The sequence below is a fragment of the Peromyscus californicus genome, unplaced genomic scaffold, assembly GCF_007827085.1.
Source record: "Peromyscus californicus insignis strain IS unplaced genomic scaffold, ASM782708v3 Scaffold_2__1_contigs__length_46816999, whole genome shotgun sequence".
Classification (NCBI taxonomy): domain Eukaryota; kingdom Metazoa; phylum Chordata; class Mammalia; order Rodentia; family Cricetidae; genus Peromyscus; species Peromyscus californicus.
Window position 1 is genome coordinate 35,380,886 of NW_026294540.1, and position 15,997 is coordinate 35,396,882.

Sequence of the window (15,997 nt, forward strand, 5' to 3'; positions counted from 1 at the left end):
CCATTGCTCTTGTTTACAAAGCAGAACACCAGGGAAACATCCTATTACAGAAGACAGTAAATACATAGGTTATTGGACATGTCAACATTGCACTGACCAGGAAACTTTCTCTTTGATGACAATTTTTTATATTACTCTAAGGTTCTTGCAAGGATTCTTTAGGGGAAAAGAAATCAACAGTTTTTCTTACTTAGCAGTAAATCTCATGAACTCCTATAATGACCATCATGGCAAGATAGGGGTGTATATATTGGATAATGGCACTAATATAATAGGGGTAGCCAACCACTTTCTCTTTGGATTTAACTCCGTTCCATAAGAGGAAACACATGCTTAGTTCTCTAGCCAAAGACCCATGGAGAGGAGCTCACAGACACAAGAATGGATCTATTATTCTGATAAATGGTCTTAATATCCAACTGCCTTCTAAATTTGCATTGTTTACCAATATTAATGTAGCCCTCAGACATAATCAAAGAAACTGCTTTTGAAGTGGATAGTGGTTAACAAAGAAACTGACAATCCATCAAAGTGCAAAGAATAATTGTCAGTGGAATGCTCACCCATAAATGAGAAATTAAAGATTCTATAATGGAAACAGTATTGACAATATTAATGAGAAATCATTTTTCAGCATTGCAATGAATCATATTGGTCTATCTTTGGGAAACTGGGCAAATTTTGACATGATAGAACATAAAGATTTCTAAATAATCATTTTCCTTCCATACACAAAGTCGAGACAATGAAAAATAATTGAAGACTGTGTCATGACATCTGGTAGATAATATTCATATTCATGTAGGTTTCCTTCAGGATTGAATTAAAATCCAGGTATTTAGAATGAACACTTTGAAGAACATATCAGAACTTGAGATAAAATCAACCTTCATTTACGGCTCCATTTCTTGATATAATCCTCAGGACAATTGGCTTTTCTGGAGCATGAGTGATTTTCTTACCTAATATCAAGGGAATCTGAAATAGTTGAAAAAATACATTGATGAGTTAAATAAATCATCAATTACACAGAAGGCTGACAGATCCAATATATTAAGAACAATAGTGGTTTCTTCCTCTGTTTTCTCATGGCTGTGACCCATAACATTCAGAAGTAAGAGGGAGGAGAAATACAAGGTTAAGACTTGCTTGGTTACATAGCATGTTCTGTACCATCTTGAACAATATGGATTGCTTTCTAGAAATAAATAAATCTATCTTTATATGTGAATAAAAGACTTTTAACACTATGGTGTTTTGAAAGACAATGACCCCCAGTGGGAGTGGCACTATTAGGATGTATGTTCCTGTTGGAGTAGATGTGGATTTATAGGAAGTATGTCACTGTGGAGGTAAGCCTTGAGTTCTCATATACTCAACCCGTGCCCATGTCTCAGGCCACTTCCTGTTGCCTTTGTATTCAGATAAAGAATTCCCCAGCACCATGTCTGCCTCCAGGCCATTGTGTTCTCTGTCATGAGGATAATGGACTAATCCTCTGAAACTGTAAGGTGTCACCTCAATAAAAATGTTTTCCTTTGTAGGAGTTGCCATAGTCATGGTGTCTCTTCATTACAATAGAAACCCCAACTAAGACAAACAGCAAACCTCTAGAATTTCTTATACAGAATAAAAAAAACATACTTCAATCTATTCATACTTCAACATACATATGGAACACCTAATCTGTAAAAGGTCTGAGACAAAATTGTGATAGCTGTCTTCTTTATTGTTCTAAATTTTAACTGAAAATTAGAAGTTTGAAATTTGTAAAGCACATTTCTGAACATATAGCAAGCACATTTTAAAAGGTTATATAAAGTTAATTTTCATTTTGTAAAACTGGAAAGAAAACCGTGAGTAGGTTTGGTACATGGTAATACTACCATGATGCATTTACTTTCCAATCTGATACATGAAGGTTCATGAATGTGTGTGGGGGACTTTGGGTACCTCTATGGCATTAATCTTATCTCTTCTAAAATTCTAAGATGGTACTAAAAGGGGAATTTGCACTCACTTTTACTAATTTTTTAGATGACATTCTTGTCAGTTTGTGAAAGAGAAGGCCCTCTTACAGAGTAATAATCCAGTGTCAGCAGAAGAATGTGCAATTGTTGTCTCATAGTTTGAGAAAGGCCATCTTGTAGGTAGTTAGAGTTTGTTAAAGATTGTCAGATGCCTACAGATTGCCTATCATCAAAACAAAGTCACTCAACTGTATTAAAGTACAGAGCAGGAGGACAGTTGACCTAAAGTCACCAAAGAATAATGACCACATAATATTCTTCTTCCATGAGGAAGATTTACTGAGTAATATTTATTACAAAGGTCATGAAATTAAACTTGTTGAGTATTGCTTCATTTAAGGTAATGACAACATATTCTTAAGTTCTTCAGAAGAGATCTTTTCAAACATGTTTCTCAATGTGACACCTTAGATTAACAGTGTACACAAAAGGGGGCTGAGGATTTGTAAGACTAGATGTGGACACGGACTTCAAGGAAACAGTATTTTCTAGAGAGAACAAGGCAGATGTGTAGCAGGAATCTTAAAGTGTCTTATTAATAAAACAAACTCAGGGCCTGGTATTAGGGTGAATGCTGGAAGATCAGAGAAGCAGAACAAGCCGCAGCTACCCCACCTCACCTGTTCCTCAGCTGATCCTGTTTCCTCAGACTTGAAGCCTCTGAGTCTTATCCAAATGAATCTCAGCTGAACTGCTGCTCTAAAGCCTAAAAGCTTAACCTGCCAAATGCTTAACCAGCCAAATGCTTAACCAGCCAAATGCTTCTAGTTTCTGGTTCTCAGTCCTTATATACCTTTCTGCTTTCTACCATCACTCCCTGGGATTAAAGGCTCGCTTTCTGGGATTAAAGGCGTGAGTCACCATGCTTGGCTGTATCCTTGAACAGATGGATTTCTGCCTCTGGAATGCTAGGATTAAAGGCATGTGCTACCACTGCCTAACCTCTATGTTTAATATTGTGACTGTTCTGTCTCTGACCCCAGATAAGTTTATTAGTGTGCACAATATTTCAGGGAACACAATACCACCACATTTCCCCTTTTATTGTCTAAAATTTAAAAAATCTTATAACTAATACAAGAAAAACTATCCAATAAGTATATATAATATATACAGTCAAGAATTACATTTATGATGTCTAGTCCATTAACATTTGACAGATTCAGATGAAAAACTCCAGTATATATATTAACAATGTCCATTCCAGTAACATTTGATAAACTCAGACAAAAAAAATTTCATTACTTGTCCTATTTAAAACAGGTAATTCCTTTTTTAAAGTTTTTTTCTTTTCATAATAGATTCAGTAATCTAACTTTTGTCGTTTTTATATCTTCCCCTTTTTCTTTTTAGAATAGATTCAGTGATCTACGCATTCATCCTATTATTTCTTTTTCTCAGAGTAGATTCAGTGATCTACCTCACAGATGCACATATAAACTTACAATGGTGTGACAGCATGCACAAGACATGTGACATGTGCAAACTCAAGCTGAAATGGTGTGTGTGTGTGTGTGTGTGTGTGTGTGTGTGTGTGTGTGTGTGTGTGTATAGAATCATAGAATATAAACCCATGGCTGAGGAGCTTTGATGTTTGATATTTACTGTGAAAGGTAGTTTTTATTATTAATGCTGTGAACTCTCTTAAATAAACAAGATTTGAGACAAGACCACACACATAAGAGCAGTCATGCCACAGAAAATGGACTTGATTGACTTAAAAATTAGAGAGAAAAATGGGAAAAGAACACATTGAGTGTGAGTTGAGGTTGGGATGGAACTGGGATAAACTGTGGTAAGGGGGTGAATGTGATCAAAATGCATTGTATGAATTCTCCAAGAATTAATAACAATGTTTAAAAGCATACATACAGAAATGCATCTATAAAAATAATTTTGTCAGTTTTTAGTATTTAGAATAGTTTAAAATGTTTAATGTATTTATTGAAGGATTTTAATATGCAAATGTCCTCCAAAGCATCATTTTAATTTTTGGAGAGAATAAAGTTAGGTAATTTAGAAAGTAGGGGATGAACAAAGATTAAAATAACAGTGGGAAGTGCATGGGGTAGTTCATAGGTTTGGGTTTTGGGGAACAGTGGCAGCCTGAAGACACCATATCTAGAAGACAGAAGTAAATTACACCAAGAAAATCTAGTGAAAGTTCTTGGCTGGGAAGGGACTTCATTGATATGAACTTGTAGAATAAGAAATAATTATGAATAAAAAGGGAAGAAACAGATGTATTTATAAGAATGTAAGAGGATGCCTGCTAGTCTAGACCTGAGTTCCTAAAATGTGAGGCCAAGTGTATAAAATGAACAAAAAAAGGAGTCCTTCATATCCCTGAAAAATGATTTAATGCAGTGATTTTTGTCTCTGGCTATAAATGGGTACCTCTGTCGAATGAGTAAAGCCACTTTGGTGGGTGAAACATTTTGGACATTCTGAGATCACACAGGGATCATAAAGTGATCATTACACTTCTAAGAGACAAAACATGTACATATACATAGGTAAACTGAAACAAAATTTAAAAATATATTCCATAATTGTAAGAGTCATAGAGTTTCAGGATACCAGGAGAACATGGCCCACAGAATCAACTAAGCAGGGCTCATAGGGACTCAGAGACTGAAGCAGCAATCATGGAACCTTCATGGGTCTATGCAAGGCCTGCTGCATACATGCTGTGGTTGTTTAGCTTGGGGTTTTTGTAGAAATCCTAACACTGGGAGTGTTTGTGTCTCTGACTTTTTTGCCTGCTCATGGGACCCTTTTCCTCCTACTGGGTTGTTTAACCCAGCCTTGATATGAGCATATGCCCAGTCTCATTGCATATTTTTATACCGTGTTTGGTTGATATCCCTGGGTGGCCTGATCTTTTCTCATGAGAAATGGAAGAGCAGTGGATCAGAGAGATAGAAGATGTTGAGGGGGCACTGGGATGAGGGGAGGAAGGAGAGAGGAGGCTGGGGTCAGGATGTATTTAATGAGAGCAGAATAAATAAAAAAATATAATCTATTCCATGTGTGGCATATACAAGTATGAAAATGCTATAAAAGTCTGTTATTTTAAAAAGGCATGTATACTTCTAACAAGAAAAAATACTCAAATTCAATGATACTATATGTAAACATAAAAAGAATATCTTCAATGACTCTGCGTGATCTTAACATTTACACTTAGACATAGACTAACTATTTCAGAATTCAAGGGCCCTAGAGCTCACTCATGGCTTTATACAGATCTCATGACAGAGAAAATATCAATTAAAGATAAAACTGTATATTCTCTATATACATTTCATACATAAGTTAATATATATATCCACCAGTTTATGAAAATGCCTATGAATAAAAAACAAAAACATGCCAAAAAGAATATGTTCTGTCTCACCTCTGTTTCTTCACAAGGATGTAGGGAAAAGTTCTGCAGGATTTTGACAATAGCAAGCTTCATGTTAATGAGAGCAAACCTCATACCAATGCAGTTTCTAGGACCATATCCAAAAGGCAGATATGTATAAGGATTGATTCTGTCTTTATTCTCCTTGCTGAACCTGGTGTCACAATTGAACAAGAACACAAAAAATGAAACATGAAATGCGCAAGAGCCAAATGTTTACAGTTTTCACCTACAGTCCTCAGCCAGAATCATACAGGTCACTCCAGTATGTTCATTATTCCAATCAGCATGAGTTAATTCATTTTGAGATTTAAAAGTTAAAGTTCTTTTTACAACTTTACAGTAAAAGAGCTCCTGAAGTTAATAAGATGATAAATAGTGAATGATCATTGATGGCAAACGTTTCTTTAAAGTTTAAAATACTAAGGATATCTTGTGTTCCCAGAGTGTGAACATTAGAAAGTAAAACTGATGAAGGAAGGAATTGCCCTGACCATAACACTTGAGTTGGGGATTTGTTCATTGGAGAATGAGGAGATGTATGTTATAAATGAACTGTTAATATTCCGTTCTCTCTTCAACATCCTCTCATTCCTTCATGTCTTTGTTTTATTGTACTCATGCAAATCATTTTCCTCATCTTCCTCCTCTTCCTCATTAAGTCCCTGTCACGTGGTCTTGGACTGCCTCTCCATCTTCCAAGAGTTATTAAGTGAAGTACTTTTCAAGGGACATGCTGCTTCTGTTATCACTGAATTTTTTCTCCATCTCCTCCATTAGGGGAAAAACAACTAAAAGTACAGACCTATGTCCAATGAAAATTTGATTTCTCACATGATTATTTAAATAAAAATGCTGATTCTAGAAATGTGCTAGAGGACTAATAACCATCTATTCTCTGAGCGTTATAAAGAATCAGGGAAGATGAAGAAATACTTTCTAAGCTATTCTATAGAATTGCAATGGAGTCTAATGAAAGTTGTACTGGTATGTGTGTGCAATGTGAACTAGGTGGAATCCTGTTGGGAAGATTTTACACACACACACACACACACACACACACACACACACACACACACACACTCAAACAGACGGGAAACATTGGCATTCTTCTGTAGACATCTTATGTACTACATTTGATTAAAACATCAGAATTCTTTAACTTTTGCATTCCTCTTCCCTGGTCTAGTCACTGATGACACTGTGTCACATATTATATGATGGAGATCAGAAACAACAATAGAGACACAAAATGAATAATGTCCAAGTTTGTAGACACTGAACTAAAGGAGGTTGAAGTGGTGGCTGCATAGAGGGACATAGAATTCACCTAATCAGAAAACAGGAGTTAGGTGACTCCATTGTACTCCTCTAATAAGCACTATACATAGACCATCTGCCAACACCAGGGACACATGGCTAAAACTACAAGGTTTTAGGCATCAAGAACTTCATAAAAGATACTACTATTTGTCTAAATTCTTGGCTTTCTGATTCAGCTGCATCTATTTTAAAAATATCATTTTTATATAAGTAGCATGATGTGGATTGGACAGGTTATTTATAGGAATATATATGTATATCCACACACCTGCATGTGAGCACCTAAATAACATTTTGTGAAAAAAGAGGCCATATACATGAAGAAATGTGGGGATGGATCTATAGGAGAATTTGGAGTGAGGAGATGAATGAAGAAATGATATTCTAACTTACAATCTCAAAACTTAAAAAAAGATAAAATATGATCCTGTACTTATATTAGTGGGGCAACAATGGCAACCTAGCAACTGTTTCCATGTTGCAAACAATTCCCACAGACTGGGCATTATTTTCCACTAACAGAATACCCTGATTCTGATTCAAGAAGGATGAAAGTAACAACTTTCTAATGAGTAGATTACTTGACTTTGGAGGACTCACCCACTGGATAAGTGTGAGGGAATTTCCTTCACAAAACAGACAGGAATAAGACTAAGGGGACTTATATTAACATTCATCCTCAGCGATGCACCTTAGACCATCTGAGAGGAGGCTTTCTGCACCTCTACCTGCACCAATGGCTAATACAATGGATTCCTATATTTGGGAAATTATTCCTATATTTTGGGATGGGTCCAGAGTAAAGAAATATAAACTTCACAATTTAAATAAGATAATTAATTTCCTAATCATGGTACTTTTACTTGCCCTCTTTGAAACACACACACACACACACACACACACACACACACACACACACACACACACAAACACACACACACATGCACACACACACTGAAGCACCTGTCTTAAAATAGCAATTATAGATTATAGAAAGTAATCAGCAATTATAAATACAGTTAAAAACTGATATTTTTTTCTAATATCTAAAGATCTACACACATTTCCAAATATGTCCAATGATGTCATTATATTAATGGAATTTATATTAAGATTTTGTGGTAGTTTGAATGAAAATAGCCCCATAGGCTCATAGCAACTGGCACTATTGGAAGGTATGGCCCTTTGTGGTAAAGTGTCACTGGTGGTAGGCTTTGAGGTCTCAGAAGCTCAAGCCAAGACTATTGTCTTTCTTCTCTCCCTGCTGCCTGCTGATCTGGATGTAGAACTCTCACCTGCTTCCCCAGCTCAATGTCTGTCTGCATGCTGCCATGTTTTCTGCCATGATGATAATGGACTAAATAAACCTCTGAAACCATAAGGCAGCCCCAAAGAAATATTTTCCTTTATAAGAGTTACAATGGTCATAGTATCTCTTCACAATTTTAAAAACCCTAACTAAGACAGGTTTAAGCCTCTATAACAAAATTACAAAATATAGAAATGTCACTTTTTGGTCCATTAAAATGTCTGTAGTTTTTACAATAATTATCATTATGTACTAATGGCATTCTAAAATCAAACTTAAATGCAGCAAGGTAATACAAATTTATATTTAAGTGATTAAAGTAAGAGATGTCTTAACATACTGAGAGAAGTTTGGTTATGTGTGTGTTCCCATTCTCAGGGACCTCATACCTTTCAGGATGGAATTTCTCAGGCTCTGGCCAGTATCTTGGGTCTTGGTGAAGAACATAGATAGGTATGACCACCTGTGTCCCTTTGGGAATGAACACACCATTGATTTCAGCATCTTTCTTACTGAGCCTGTTAACCCTGTTAGCAACTGGGTATAATCTCAGAGTTTCATTCACCACCATGTCCAGATATTCCATCTCTACCAGGGCTTCATAAGTGGCAGGTGCCTGGGAAAATAAAAAAAAAGATTTTGCTGGTTTGAGATTTGAAACTAACTTTCATGTCAATCTTCACAGTACTATTAAGTTTTTAGGAACTCCACATTCAACCCAGATTAATGCTTGGATTTACCATTGATAAGCCCTAATCACCACAGTCATGTGTTGACATACTAAAGGTCCACTGAAATGCATGGTGAAGTGAATATGAAAGACCATTCACAAAAGCTTACACTTAGGTCCCAAGTCTTCAGTTTTCTCATTTGTACTGTTTTCCTTTCATTAATAATGAGTGGCATATTTTGTCAATCTCACTCAACATAAATCAGCTGTTAAGGGTGTCAAAATTTAATATAGGGAATCCACAAGTCCAGACTGAGGAAATATAATGTGGGGAACATTAAATTCCTTTTTAAAATTCTATATCAATCCTTTCAGAGTACAATTCACACTTTTTAAGTTCTATGACTGAATTTATCTTATTACTATAGATGTCCAAGTTGAATATCAATGCCATATTAAATAGGAATAGTATATGAAATTACAGTGACTAACTTCATTTGAATCTTTTCTCTTTGAAACTCTTCATGGTAAAACAGCCTAAAAATGGAGATCAATTGAGCAAAAAGTTTCTATTCTGTGAGAGAACCATTCAGCTCCATGCTCAGTTTCTGAAAGGAACTTTTCCTTGTTACTTCATATGTTGTTCTATTAAATCTCTAACTTTCAACATACCACAAGCTAAAGTCATCTGAAAAGGAGGTCTATATTAATCAATTAGGGATTGCTAGTTTAGATTGGATTGTGCATGTATGTGGGAGAGTTGATGCCCTAAAGGTCCATTGATGTAGGAGGGTCTAGCAATTTGCATGTAGTACTATTTTCGGATTTGATGACCCTGGGCTGCATGAAAACAACTAGATAATGATATATCATTGAGTTGGCCAGAGGGCAGTCAGCAACCTTCATAGGTCCTGCTGTGCTTCTTTGGCTGTGTATGAGTACCTTGGTCAGAAGCAGTGCTGTGTAGAGTGGCAGGCAGTCCTGACTAAAAGTCTGTATCTTGAGTTCCTGCAATGACTGTCCTCAGTGTTAGCCTGTCATGTGAAAATGTAGGCTAAGGTAAATATTTTCCTCCCCATAGTTGTTTTGGATCATGGCATTTGTCACAGTGACAGAATGAAACAAGAAGAGGGGGTGAGCATGAGGTCTGAAGATGATTTGAATACATGTCATTGACAATCCAGCCAGTCACAGAGTTCAGGTACCACACAACCCATTGCATCCAGTTTGGGGCATAGATGAGAAGACAGCTCATATGATGTGTGGTTTTCACATTGTGGGACTCTGAAGCTACCATAATGTAGAGGTGAACAGTTTAAGCTGAAAGCTGCCATGATGCCATTTGTTTTATTCTAATTATGTGGTTAGAGAGAGGAATAATGAAGAGTATAGCTAAATCAGCCTGCCCAGAAAGGACCACACAAGACACCAATCATATGAGTCATGCCAAAGAATTTCCAGTAAAAATAATACAGCTATCAGGTCATTTGTTTAAGTTCTAGGGGTATGGTTAAGAGCACTGTTTACTCTTACAGAGGACCCAGGTTCAGTTCCCAGTACATATAGGGTAAGCACATTTCCTAGAAATCTAATTACAGGAAATCTGAGGCAATTTTCTGGCTTCCTCATATTTTAGATATGCATATGTTACAGATATATACATGCCGGCAAAACACCCATTTGAGTTTAAAGAAGAAACTTAACTGACACTTGCTTATCCCTAAAAATCTAAAGAGATTTTATGCAAGTTTTTGATTTGTTTCATTGTAGTTAGAGATAGTAGATATTACAGGATTACAGAGATTAGTTTTTCTCTACACATAATTTTTCTTTGTTTTAGATTTTCACAGGTTATGGCTGAAAGAATCAATTCTTTCTGTATTTACTGTAATTCTAAATTCAAGTACAGAAGTGTGTTTCACATTGAGGTTTGACATTGTCCCTGTAGCTTTCAGCACCATCCACTCACCTTATTGGGCAGGACTGTATCAATCTCATTCTGAAGTTTCTTCTGAACATTGGGGTGAATCGCCAGTAAATACGTAATAAAGGAAAGAGCAGTGCTTGTTGTCTCATAGCCAGCAAAAAAAAATGTGATTGATTGGGCCAGGATCTCCAGATCAGAAAGAGCTAAAATGAGGTAAGACATTTTATGTCAATGATTAAAGCTGGTGCCTACACAGAGTCTTCACTTGCTTTGTTCTACCATCTTTGACACAGGAATGTACACTGCACTTTATCTACAATGGTGTACTGCCTGCGAGATATGCAAGGGCAATGGTGGCACAATACATGTGGGAGTAACCAACAAATAACTGATTTGACTTATGACATACTCCATTAGATGGAACTAAGATTGGCACTGCTTAGATGACCAAGAACCTACAAATAGATATATCAGTGACTGAGAGCAAATAATACTGTAGTAAAAAAAAAACCAAAGAAATGAATGGATAAAATGACTCCTAATGATATTCTGTTTTACTTGTAGATAAGAGCCTTGCTCAGTCATCATGAGAGAAGACTCCTCCTGCAGCTGATGGGAACAAATGTAGAGAACGACAACCAGACAATAGGCAGATAGTGAGAGCATTTGGAACACTCAGTCTTAAGTGGGATATCTCCACCAAATCCCTCTCCTCAGAGCCCAGGAAATCCACAGAAAAGGAGTCTGGAAGACTCTATGAGGCAATGGGGATGAGAATACCAAGAAAAACAAGAATACAACACTCCAATTCAACATGATGAAATGTCATATGAACACCAAGAGACTGAAGAAGCATGAATAGGGCCTTTGCAGGTATCTACCGGGTCCTCTGTGTATATATTTTGGCTCCCAGTGTATTTATGGTATTCTTGAGTATGCAAATGACTGTGTATCTGATTCTTGCATCTTCCCTTAGACTCTTTTCTTTTGTTAGCTTTTCTTCCCCAGCTTTGATATTAGTTTTTGTCTTTCTATATTTTATTTTGTTACATTAGAGAATGAATGCATAAATGAAAACCTAGTCACTGGAGAAAAGGGAAACAACTGAGCTGTCTTTTATATGTGTTGAGAGAGAAAAAAACCAGGTTTCTTTCCAAATGGAGTGACACTGGGAATATCAACCACTCCAGGACAGGCTTCATTCTCAGCAGTAGTTGCCCAATATATTATGGACTCTACAGTGTGTGTGTGTGTGTGTGTGTGTGTGTGTGTGTGTGTGTGTGTGTGTGTGCGTGTGTGTGCAGTGGGATGTTCTGTGTGGCAAATGTGTTGCTCTGATTGGTTGGTAAATAAAACACTGATTGGCCAGTAGTCAGGCAGGAGGAAGTATAGGCGGGACAAGGAGGAGAACAAAGCTGGGAAGTGGAAGGCTGAGTCAGAGAGACACTGTCAGCCGCCACGATGACAAACAGCATGTGAAGATGCTGGTAAGTCATGAGCCACGTGGCAAGGTATAGATTTATAAAGATGGATTAATTTGAACTGTAGGAACAGTTAGCAAGAAGCCTGCCACGGCCATACAGTTTGTAAGCAATATAAGTCTCTGTGTTTACTTGGTTGGGTCTGAGCAGCTGTGGGACTGGTGGGTGAGAGAGATTTGTCTTGACTGTGGGCAAGGCAGGAAAACTCTAGCTACATGTGTATACTTTGATTTAGTTACATTTTAGTGTTTGTTTTTGGTACTGTTTTGTGTTTTCTCCTTTGTTTTGGGTAATTTTCTGTTGTATTGGGCTTTTGTTTGCTTTTGAAAAAAAACTTAAACTTTGCTGGGTGGAGGGATCCTTAAGGCCTTTGGAGAGGGGAAGAATATGGTCAAAACATATTTAAATTAAAAAATTGTTTAATAATAGAAAATAACAAAAAATGGGCATTGGCTTCAAATGTGGGATTAACTATGGAATTAATTAATTAAAATTTCCAAAACACACATTGTAGTACCAATGTATGGAAAGAAACATCACTCTGAAATACTAAACTCAGTCAAAGTGAATAAAAGAATGAAGAGGAAATATATTATAGACTCTGTGATTTTTCTTCTTTAAAGTGCTATGTTATTGTAAAAGGAAAAATAAATTTCCACAGTCCCTTAAGCTAGTGAACACACTTCCAATGCATGAACCACAGTGAAAGTTGCTATTTGGATACTGGGCTTCCTGATTGGGTGCTCCAGAAGCAGATTTGCAAGTAGAGGTTCTGCTTCAGTAGCCCAGCCTGAGGCTGAGAATCAGCATTTGACTGATGTAGTGACCCACACATCAATGAAGACTCTTGGAGTGTAAAAAGCAATGCTCATAACAGACCTTCAGATCTTTAAAAGTTTCATTAAAATAGAATTATTTCATTACCCTCTTTGTGTCCTTCCTCCTAACGCTCCCATGCCAAACCTCCACTCACTCTCAAATTTAGGGGCTCTTCTTTAAATATTTGTATTACATACACAAATAAATAGTCATAAATATAACCTGCTGAATCTACTCAGTTTTGCCTACTTGTACCTGTTTCTGTGTTGGTAACTTAGTATTGGATAAACAATCAGGGGCTCATCATTTGGAAAGACTAATTATCTCTCTCTCTCTCAGATGACCTGAACTACCTGCATCTCTTCATCTATGGATTAGTTTTCATAAAATTTTCCCCATCTAAGTTGAAATGTCAACTGTTCAGGTCTAGGTTAGGTAGCCATGTTGATGAGATTTCATGGTTTTAGCTTCTCAGTCACAGAGGGAAGGTACAATATACATAATGTATTCTGTATGCATATACACCATGATTTTAGAAAGTGCCTCAGTCTGCTGCCTATAACAGCATGTCTTTGTCTTTCTGTGAATTAGTAGGAAGCTTTTTCTGCTTGAATGACCCCTTTACATTTCAAGAATCAGCCCCTCCCTCTGTGCATTCCCTTTAGACCCTAAATTATCTGTAGTTACGTTTATGGGACTCCATGTCCTTGGAATTCTGGGAGTCCATCATCAGCTGAAGAAAATCCACTCGGTGCTGAAAGGAGACAGAAATTTTAAAAGCAGAAAGTGGGTTGGCAGGCCAAAAATAAGGATGAAATGTAGAAGTTTAACTCTCATGAGAGGAAATAGATCATTTAAGAGTTCAGCTAATGTTGTCTCAATTACTAGTAACACAAAACACTGACCCATACGTTTCCAGGAACAAAAAGTTCATCATAAGGCCAGTTGTGATGGCACACACTTTCACACCAGCACTTTAGGAGGCAGGTTAATCTTTGAGTTTGAGTCCAGCCTGGTCTATAAAATGTGTTCGAGATAGCCAGGGCTACTCAGAGACCTTGTCATGAAAAAATATTTTTTAAAATAAGTCTACCAGGGTAGTGTATCATGCTGCCATGTCCAACACCATTTCTCATTGCTTTCCCTCATTCTAAGCACCTGTAGCTGTTGATGACAGACTCCTGGCTGCATAGTTGTAGTTTCTTCTCCTTGACATTTTGTTAACCAATATCTCATACTCATCAACTGGTGTTTCTTCAACTGACTGCTATGTTTTATGTGATTGCTAACTCTCTTAGTTAGGGTCACTATTGATGTGAAGAGATGCCATCACTTTGGCAACTCTTGTAAATGAAAACCTTTAAATCTGGTGGCTTACTCACAGTTCTGAGATTTAGTCCATTTGCATGATGGCAGAAAACAAGGCAGTGTACAGGCAGACATGGTGCTAGAGAGGTAGCCGAGAGTTCTTACACCTTGACAGGCAACTGCAGGTGGTCTGAGACACTGGGCGTGTCTTGAGAATATATGAGATCAAAGCCCACCTACACAGTGACACACTTCCTCCAATAAGGCCACTCCTACTCCAAAAAATCACACCTCCTAATGGTGCCACTCCCTTTGGGAGCCGCTTTCTTTCAAACAACCACACCTACAAATGTTCCAAACCCCAGAATACTAGCAAATAAGCAGTGGCACCTCCTCACACATGATGCTGAATCCCTGACAGCCTTCTATCAGCATTTTTTCTCCCAACGTCCTTATCCTTAATCCAGCATGTGCACTGTATTAAGCAAAACTGGGTTATACAAGTGGCAATCTCAATGCTCAAAGATATTGGCAGAATTCAAGGCATGTTAGAAATTTAACAGACCAAATACATCAAATATCTGAAAAGGGCTTTCTATAAGGAATGTGTGTCTTTTGACATCATTACCATAGGAATAAAATAAACTTTTTTAGTTTACCTCTTGGGTATTTTCAAGTCGATCTTTTTTGGTCTTTTCTATAAATTTCTTAAAAAATGATGTAGCATCACTTGGAAATATGCAGACATTTAATTTGTTATATATTCTGGAAAGGAATGGAAAGAGTGCTGCATAGAAAAGAAAAATGAATAAAGAAAATTTTAAGCTTTTGACAGTTATTTTATTCACCAATTGTAAAATTTCAATAATTTAAGTGAAATATCAAAACAACAGGAATAATTGTGGTAGAAATGAGTTTAACTGTTGAGACCAAGCTTGGAAAAAGCACAGAGACAAATAGCCAAACTATTGGAAACACATGAACTATGAACCAATAGCTGAGGAGCTCCCAACTGGATCAGGCCCTCTGGATAAGTGAGACAGTTGATTAGCTTGATCTGTTTGGGAGGCCCCCAGGCAGTGGAACCAGGACCTGTCCTTAGTGCATGAGCTGGCTGTTTGGAACCTAGGGCTTATGCAGGGATACTTTGCTCAGCCTGGGAGGAGGGGACTGGACCTGCCTAGACTGAATCTACCAGGTTGAGCTGAATCCCCAGGGGAGTCTTTGCCCTGGAGGAGTTGGAAATGGGAGGTGGGCTGGGGGAAAAGCAGGGGAGAGAGCGGAAGGGGGAGGACAGGGGAATCTGTGGCTGATATGTAAAATTAAATTAAATTATAAAATTAAAAAATATTTAAAAAAACACAGCGTTAATGCTAAGGTCATATGTTTTGTTATATATCAAGAAAATGTACTGAAATCCAAGTACTTACTTTCTTCCCATCTAAAGAAATATCTATGTATTATAATTCTGTATTTAAAACAAAACTTAATAAATGAGTTTCAAGTGCATGCAATTGCACATAAAAAATCCATAAAAAGTATATCAGTCCTAAAAGTAATTGAATTTCAAATAAAAACACAAAAAGAAGAGTTCAGCTCCAGGAAGATTCAGTGTGCAATTCTATGAAATATTTATCAGACAATTCTTTCCAGTCCTTCACAGGCATTTCTAAAACTTACAAAACTAGGGGAAAGTGAAGAATTGAATCTGGTTGCTTCGA

The 15,997-nt window shown here is 37.0% G+C and overlaps 1 protein-coding gene across 1 annotated transcript in view; it reads right to left on the reverse strand.

The window, feature by feature from the left end:
• Positions 1 to 882: 882 nt before the first annotated feature.
• The window catches only part of LOC128120814 (cytochrome P450 3A13-like), a 47,814-nt gene continuing 32,699 nt past the window's right edge, over positions 883 to 15,997 (reverse strand). Inside the window, exons 8-13 of the mRNA XM_052755022.1 lie at positions 14,936 to 15,063; positions 13,656 to 13,722; positions 10,711 to 10,871; positions 8,461 to 8,687; positions 5,431 to 5,593; positions 883 to 978 (exon numbers count right to left, since the gene is read on the reverse strand). Of these exons, the coding sequence (XP_052610982.1) occupies positions 883 to 978; positions 5,431 to 5,593; positions 8,461 to 8,687; positions 10,711 to 10,871; positions 13,656 to 13,722; positions 14,936 to 15,063 (842 nt within the window). The remainder of the gene's footprint in view (positions 979 to 5,430; positions 5,594 to 8,460; positions 8,688 to 10,710; positions 10,872 to 13,655; positions 13,723 to 14,935; positions 15,064 to 15,997) is intronic.